At 41.1% G+C, this 8,508-nt stretch overlaps 1 protein-coding gene across 1 annotated transcript; it reads right to left on the bottom strand.

Moving 5' to 3' along the window:
• Nucleotides 1–770: 770 nt before the first annotated feature.
• On the bottom strand, nt 771–8,429 carry LOC311261325 (ubiquilin-1-like). Its single transcript, XM_084359852.1, has 11 exons — nt 8,035–8,429; nt 7,774–7,916; nt 7,040–7,155; nt 6,630–6,892; nt 6,182–6,343; nt 5,938–6,094; nt 5,728–5,849; nt 5,345–5,428; nt 5,121–5,236; nt 4,831–5,002; nt 771–2,396 (listed from the first exon to the last, which is right to left on the bottom strand). Exons 1-11 carry the CDS (start codon nt 8,155–8,157, stop codon nt 2,259–2,261), a joined length of 1,596 nt encoding a protein of 531 aa, XP_084215978.1. The 5' UTR covers nt 8,158–8,429; the 3' UTR covers nt 771–2,258.
• Between the last annotated feature and the right edge of the window lie 79 nt (nt 8,430–8,508).

The following is an 8,508-nucleotide window of genomic DNA, read 5'->3' as shown; positions in this document are numbered from 1 at the left end:
ACACACACACACACACACACACACACACACCCTGTTATGCTTAACAGACGGCTGAAAATCACCTTTCAGTTTGACTTTGTGCTTGTTTGTGGTTGGTATGTCGTGTTTCTGCTGAGCTGAACGCGCACACACAGGTTTCAGAGGGACACTAAAGGTAAATAATATGAACATAATAAACAAATCAAATTATAGCTTCCACTGTATAAACTGTCCCAAACGAGATCTGTGTCACAGACTGAAAAATCAAATCATGTGCGTGTGATTAATTCCAACTATAGAAACCAAAGCAGCTGATATTTGTGAGGAGGTTCAGTGTAGCTGCCCTCTGGTGTTCATAGTTGAGTAGATGTAAGTAGAACAGACATCAGTGTGGTGAAACATCTACCTAAAGACATGTCATGTTATATATCTTTAGAGAAGGGGCTGGTGGATTAGTCATCATAGTTACACTTGTGATTGTGTAATCTGCATTTATATCAAACAAAGACTAAGGACCAGTTTGTGGTTTCATTGCGTTTATTGAGACGGACAGGTGACGTACAACATGTGAGGATTTACTGCTTCTCGCTGTTAAATTTAATTCTTTTGGACTCGTAAGGAAGACAAGCATCTTGAAGACGTCACCTCGGCCTCCTGGAAGTATTTCTCTATTTTCTGACATATAATAAACTAAATGATTAACACATTCATCACGAAAGAACAACAACAGATTAACTGAAACAGAAAACAACAATAGACAACACTCAAAAATATGAATTTGCCCAAGACAGTGACTTTAAGTATTTTAATTACATGTACATTTTCAATCTAATTCATATAACAAAAGAAAGAAAGTGTCATATTTGTTTCTATTATGTTGAGTCAATGTGAATGAGTTAAATAACTAAGTCTGATTACAATGAATTATTGCAGACTTGCACATAAAAAGGGTAACGTCTACATCACAATGTGTTTTTACATGCATTTCAGATTGGTAAGTCTGTCTCCTGTACTAAATCAAACATCTAGTTATTTAATGTATACACATTTCCTCAACATGATGGAAAAACTTGACCCTTTACATTCAATTTACGTAATATAATCAGACGGGACATTTACATCTGATTAAAAAACTTAACATTCCTGCTTAAGGTAACTGAACATTACAATGACCACTGAGGCGTTGAGGGAACATGACATGCTTTATACAGCCGGACGTCATCATACATTCATGTGAAACGACAAAAACTGGACAAAAACTTTAAAACGAAAATCTGTTTTTACTGTGACAGTGTTGCTCAGCCAGTTGTTCTCTAGAGACACAAAATGCACCCACTCCCTCTGTCACAAACACACTGTAGCATGGTGAATTTACTGGAGCTTCATTGAAAATAAGCTTCAAGACGGAAAGAACAACAAATCCCAGGTTTTTACTCGTCAGTGCAGTGAAAGATAGTTAGGCACAAAGGGTTTCTAACAACAGCCTCACATGTAAAGAAACTTCCAAAATGGCTACAATCCTTTTTTTTTTTTCTCTCGGTTTTGGACTCCAATCCATTTTTTCACGCCTGATATAATGTTTCTCCTGGGAGAGTGTGTTGAGGAGATTAACTGTGTAAATCAGTTTCTGTGCCTGTGTGTGGCCTCCAGATAAATGTTGACATTCAAGCACTTTTTGGGGGTTTTGCAGAAAGTCAACCTCTCCATTTTTGAAATACATCTTTTGGAGACAGACTTTTTTTAATTATCTGGTGTGTCTGATCGATACGGCCTGTGGTGGACACGAAGCACAAGGGCAGTACAGGACGGAGTCGCTGTGGACCGAGGGTGTAAATCCTCTGTGTGCTTCCAGGACATTTTACTGTCTCTGGGTGTTATAAGCTTTCATTATTGTCCAGGTTGAAAGATGAAAAGAGGCCTGAGCTGCTTAGCATTGCACAGAGATTAATAATACATGGACCTGCCTCTGAATATGTTTACAACTGCTACACGTCTACACATGTGAGGTGGATTTAAGTACCTGTACAGACCTGTGAAAGTGATTTTATTCTTTTGTTTCTAACATCAGGGAAGGAAACATCCTCCTACTGTCAACGTGACCTGTAACTACAGCAGGCAGATGGCTAAGGAATGAATTTAAGTGTGTCTTTGAAAGTGCAGCAATATCAATAAGGCTTACATGTCTCTTGTGTTTCTTAAAGCACTTTGTAATCATTTATAATTTCTTTATTATTTGTTTTAAGTGCATGTGCACACATCAGCATCTGTGTGTGTGTGTGTCAGAGACGGAGCAGATGTTGTACAGCAGTGGTGACGTCTCCCCCGGTGCTGATGAGAGCCTGAAGGTTCGCCTGTCTGTCTCTGAAGCCCATCGAGCTCAGCTGCTCCAGCTCCTCCTGGAACTCCTCACCGTGGACCTGAGAGGACATGACAGCCGAGTTCATTAAAATCCTACTTACTGCAAGAACATGATCCAGAACTAGTCAACAGGTCTCGGGGGAGTGAAAACACTCCATACAATTTGACAAAAGTGTGTCATGTGTTTCTCTCCTGATCTCCCCCTTTTTTTTCACGACTACATTTTTTGTCTCTGTGTGTGAATATCAGTGAAAAAAATAAATTGTCGAGAGGAAATGAAGGCTCAAGTGTTTCTTTCTGTAAAACTCATTTGGACCACAGGAGGCTGCACAAGAACATTGTGGAAACTAAAATATATTTTTTTCATGTGTGGAAACTAAAATATATTTTTTTTTCATGTGTGTAAAAAGTGAAAAAAAAATCTCACGAGAAAATTTTTTTTTTCATATATTGAGTCGAACGAAAAAAAAAACTTCACAAGAAAACGTTTTTTTCACGAGAATTTTTTTTTTTTCACGACTACATTTTTTGTCTCTGTGTGTGAAAATCAGTGAAAAAAATAAATTGTCAAGAGGAAAAGAAGGCTCAAGTGTTTCTTTCTGTAAAACTCATTTTGACCACAGGAGGCTGCACAAGAACATTGTGGAAATTAAAATATATTTTTTTCATGTGTGTAACAGAGTGAAAAAAAAATTCTCTCGCAAAACATTTTTTTCTTGAGAGAAAATTTTTTTCCATTAGAAAAACAACTTTTTTACGAGACAGAAATATTTTTTTCCATGTTTTGAGTTGAATGAAAAAATAAAAATCATATTGGGACTTTAAATAAGCCAGACTGAAAGTTAAAGGGGCACTGTGTAGCTTTGGAGAAGAACATTTAATTTCCTTTTTTCATGTGTTGAGTCGAGTGAAAAAAAAAATCATACACGAAAAAAAAAATGTTCTCTTGACAATTTATTTTTTTCTCATTTTTTTCATGAGAAAAAAAGTTTTTTTCACAAGAACAAAAATGTTTTTCACAAGGAAAAAAAAAGATTTTACAAGGAAAATATTTTTTTTTTTCACGACTACATTTTTTTGTCTGTGTGAAAATCAGTGAAAAAAATAAATTGTCAAGAGAAAAACCTTTTTTTTTATGTATTGAGTCGAATGAAAAAAAACTTTGACCAAAAGAAAAAACATTTTTTGACAAGACCGAATTATTTTTTTCCATGTGTTGAGCTGGATAAAAAAAATTAAAAACATACTGGGACTTTAAATAAGCAAGACTGAAAGTTAAAGGGGCACTGTGTAGCTTTGAAAGCTTTACATTTTTTCACAAGAAAACGTTTTTTTTCACGAGAACAAAAAGGTTTTTTCACGAGGAGGAAAAAAGTTTTTTTTCACAACTACATTTTTTTGTCTCTGTGTGTGAATATCAGTGAAAAAAATAAATTGTCAAGAAGAAAATAAGGCTCAAGTGTTTCTTTCTGTAATACTCATTTTGACCACAGGAGGCTGCACAAGAACATTGTGGAAACTAAATTTTTTTTTCATGTGTAACAGTGAAAAAAAAGAATTTTTACAAGAAAAAAAACATTTTATCTTGTGAGACAAAATTTTCTTTTTCATGTGTTGAGCTGAATGAAAAAAGAAAAACATTTTTTCATGTAAAGCGTCAAGTGAAAAAATGTTTTTCACAAGAATTTTTTTTTTTGCATGTAGTGACCAAGTAAACTTTTTTTTTTTTCACAAGAATTTTTTTTTCTGTGTGAAACCCGGTGAAAAAAGGAAAAATTTCAAGAGGAAATTCAGTGTTTCTTTCTCTGTAATACTCATTTTGACCACAGAAGGGTGCACAAGAACAATTTTTCATGTTTCAAGTCGAGGAAAAAAATTCATGTAACTTGCACACACACAGAAAAAAAACATTTTCTTGTGAAATTTTTTTTTTTCACTCGGATCGACACATGAAAAAAAAATTCACACACGAAAAAATATATTTTAGAACTTAGAAAATGGAGCACCAGAAAGAAAAAAAAAAAAAAAATCTCATTTGCCCCTCAGGGCTTTCGTACCTTTCTTGTGTCTATTTGGTAAAATGCATCCACAGCATACTCAGTGTTGGAACCAAAGGAAGCAGCTCTGACTTCTGTTCTAGTCGTGTTCACAAAGACTACAAGACTAGAGGGAGGAAGACACAGCGACACTCTCCTTTATGGGGTTGAAAGGTGAACTTCTGACCACACCAAACATCACAGCTGGATGAAGCCAGATGGGATGTAGCGTGGTACTTTAGTGTCATGTGAACATCATTGCTGCATAGGTTGTGGAAAAAGCATTTTGTCACCACGAGTAATAATAGTAATAAGAAGCAGCCAGGGTTGTAAAGACAAGTTTCCAGTCTGCTTTTGGCCTACAAATGTAATTTACTGGTGATTTTTTCTTAAAGGAGCAGTACAGATCAGTTACAGAGGCAGACAGCATGGTTGTTAAAAAAAAACACTGAGATACCCCATAATTGCTGTTAGCCAGTGCCTGTAGCATCTGCTGCACAAACTGCTGCTGCTGCTGCTCTGTCACCGTGGCAACCCCAGGACCGCCTCCCGATTGGCTGTTGAGAACAGAGTCAGATCCTCGCTCAGGGGCGGCACCGACACCAAGTCCGATGTCACCCAGTCCAGCCCTGCAAAACAGACGCGGTGGTAACGTGTGGAAATGTTAACAATTTCTTTAATGCTCTGTCCGGAGAAGTACCGCTTCATCTCCGGGGTGAGGTGCACTGCGTGTGTGTTCATACTCACATGGGTATCAGTGCAGGAGCCTCTGCAGCCAGAGTCTGCAGGGCCTGCTGGATCTGTAGCAGAGCCTCCATGGCTCTGGGGTTCAACATGGCTGACAGCAGCTCCGGACTTTGCATCTACATGTTAGGAATCAAGATTTTAATCACAAACAAAAGGCACTGAAATGACAATTTTAAAAAGCTGTTCTCTATAGCAGCTGCAAGAGTGAGAGCGAGCAAACTAACCTGTTGCAGGAAGAGAGGGATCTGCTGTCTCATCTGCTGCTGAAGCTGAGGATTTCCTGAGAACAAAGGGTGGCTCAGCAGCATCTGAAACAGAATCAAAACGAGAGCTGTTTGGGTTTTAAGAGATGTGTAGGATTTTGTGTGAGAGATTATGGGGATATGTTAACAAGAAACGGGGTTGGGGTGGATTATAGCCCGGTGCCTCACCTGTGAATCACAGACTGTGTGATTTTTCAAAACGTACGAAGAACTTTTAACAGTAAAAATACCAAACGGTATGTTAAGATTGAGCTTAAAAGGTGCAGTGTGTTGTTCAACATGGTGTTAGGACTTTTACATAGTAAAGGATCTGAATACTTGCTCCACCACTGTGTATATGTCACCTGTGCAGCCAGGTCAGGGTTCTGGCTGAGGCACTGCAAGAGACTGCTGACATACGGCCCAGACATCAGGCTCTCCATCAGCCCTGGACTGGCTGAGATCTCCTCCAGCAGTGACTGCATTCCTGAGGAAAGAGGGAGGAGGCCACAAGTTAAAACTGATGGCCTATGATCTTGGTTTCTTGTCGTTAAACAGTGTGTATTTATATTTGCCTGCAGTGCTCTGAGGGTTGGGATCAGCTCTCGGTGTGGAGGTCAGTCCTCTTAGTGGATCTGTGGAGTCAGTGGAGAGGGGGGCACTCTGGTGGCTTTCTCCTTCAGCTGGATGTTGATTCCCAGATGATGTAGTCACCATCGGAGGCACTCCAGTCTGGCACGAAATTAGATTAGATTATTGAAAAGATTAGTTTGACTCTTTCTGGACAGGTCCTTCACGGAAACATTTCCAAACTTGTACCTGTGAGAATTTGAGATGTTTTGTCTCAGACTTCTGAACGCCATCAGAATCAGCAGTGATGGTTTCAGGGTTGTCCTGCTCTGGCTGCATATTGTTTAAAGCTCTGTCTTCATTATGCATCACCTCCTCTATCATGTCAGGGTTCCTGATCAGCTCCATCACCTGGAGAAGGAAGCAGGATCAAGAACAGATAGCATTTGCAGATCTAGTTGTTTTGGGGCGTGTTAAGGCAGAATTCTTATATATTATATCTTTAGTTAACTCATATCAAAGGCATATCTTGATCTTTAGACATATTCTAAAAGAAAAATCTTCTTTTCACCATGTACCCAGTGATATAACGAGTGATTTGGGTTCATTTGTACATGCACACAGTGCTTTGGCACACACTGCTAACACATTTGCAGCACCTCAAACACAAACTCACACATCCCTTTTCATCCCCCACCTGTGAGATGACGTCTGCGTTGTCGAGCATGTCTCCCACCTCCGGGTTTGTCGGCAGGAGCTGCTGAATTTGGGGGTTGGACAGAATGAGCTGTCTGGTCAGTTGGGGGCTGGAGGAGGAGAGGGTGCTCTGCACAAAGCGGCTGCCCAGGATACAACGCATCGTCTCCGGGTCAGCCAGCAGCTGGCTCTCCATCTGGCGCTGGATTGCAGTGAAGAAGCCAGGACCGCTGTTTGTTAGGCCAAGACCGTCCAGACCTTCCACTATGCAAACAGGAGCAGATCAAAAGGACATATAAATGCACTGGAGAGCTAGAAGAGTAGGATCTGACTACTCCACAGTAGCAGCAAATACCTAGATAAAAGGAATAATAGGAGGTGAGGTGAGTTTCTGTGTGGTGCAGTTCTTACCCAGGCAGAGCGGAGAGGTGGGAGATGGTGTGCAGTTATCCGGGTCAGGATTGGGAAGGACTGTGAGCACTTCTGGAGCTGGATCACCGGTGGGCGCCGCAGACGAATGCTGAGGCCTGAAAAGGAGGAACTGAATCTGAATCTAGTTCCTGTACTGCGGTTATAACTGTGTACACATGTGAAGGTGGTGGTTTTGGGTTCAAGTAGAGGGAATCTGACACAGATGCAGATTACTGTGCACCTATTATATAATTGCATTTGCCCACACTGTCGTAAGCACAAATCTGTAATCATCATAAGATGTAGCTCCTACACTAGAGGGAGCAGACACATGGGCGGTGCACGAGACTGCAGGGGTTCACCTAAGGACAGAAATACAGCAGACTTACTCAGCATTTTAAGTAATCGACACAAGAAACACTGAACTCTCTGAGAATCTGTTTTATTGACTAGTGGTGCTCCGTAATGATGATTCCATCCTCAGTGAAATGGTGCCTACATGCCCTTGAAGTATCTATCTGGAGCCTGCAGAGGATGCTTTGAGGAGGTCTTGGACATAGAGATACATGAAGTTGAGCTCAAGAAGCCCCGAACCTTTGCTTTTTTCAAAATGTGTTACTCTGCAATATGTTTAGGCTTTTTCTCCTCATTTCTGCCTGCTTTGCAAAACGGACATAGTGCATCAACATCACAAAAAAGTTTTCTCCTCGCAGCACATAACCATCTCCGTGTACCTTTGGATCATGCAGAGGCTGACTGAGCCATCTTGTGCTTTGAGGTGACTCAGGAGTTCTGACTCTCTAAGGACCCGGCCGGAGTGGATCAGCACCAGCAGCTCCGCCGGGACTCCCATGCGCTCTGCGAGACCCCATTTCAGCTGCACACACACACACACACACACACACACATCACTGTTTCTCAAGATTAAGCGCAACACCAGCAGTTTTACGCACATGTGAAGAAAGCGCATGGTTGCCGGTGTTTGTGCTCCTGACCTGTCTGACGCTGCTGCCTCCTCTGACGATGAAGTCTTTGCTGTCCGTCAGACTTTTCACGACAACGTGGATCGTTTCGGACCTCTGACGAGCCCTCGGTTCAGCTTCCACCGAGCTCGACATGCCGGTCGTGTCCAGGCTGCTGATGATGGAGATGAGCGGGCCTGAGAGGAGCGCGCAGTCCCGGGCCGGAGGTGCGTGCGTCCGTCCCGATGATGACTCGGCAGAAAGTTGTGTGGATGCGCGCAAGCTGTGGAGCAACTGCGCAGCGTGGCGTACATCCACAACCTGCACCTCCTTATTATCCTGTGTACCTTCTACGATCTGCAGCTCTCCACATGGGTGCCACTGTGAGAAGTCTGATGAAATTATTTCTGTTATGTAACCTGAGTCAACTTAAAGATATAGTACACCCAAAAAAAAAAAATTACAAGATCTTTTACACCCAATAAAAAGCATTTTAAGCAAATGCAT

Source organism: Pagrus pagrus (assembly GCF_965226575.1).
Source record: "Pagrus pagrus genome assembly, chromosome: 8".
Lineage (NCBI taxonomy): Eukaryota > Metazoa > Chordata > Actinopteri > Spariformes > Sparidae > Pagrus > Pagrus pagrus.
Note: the sequence above shows the minus strand (reverse complement) of the source record. Positions and strands in the feature narration are given on the sequence as shown.

Coding starts and splice junctions, on each gene's coding strand:
- LOC311261325 (XM_084359852.1), bottom strand. CDS start 8,157: ATGTCGAGCTCGGTGGAAGCTGAACCGAGGGCTCGTCAGAGGTCCGAA. Junction 7,156..7,773: donor AGCCTCTGCATGATCCAAAG/GTACACGGAGAT, acceptor CCTCCTTTTCAG/GCCTCAGCATTCGTCTGCGG. Junction 6,893..7,039: donor CACCTCTCCGCTCTGCCTGG/GTAAGAACTGCA, acceptor CTGTTTGCATAG/TGGAAGGTCTGGACGGTCTT.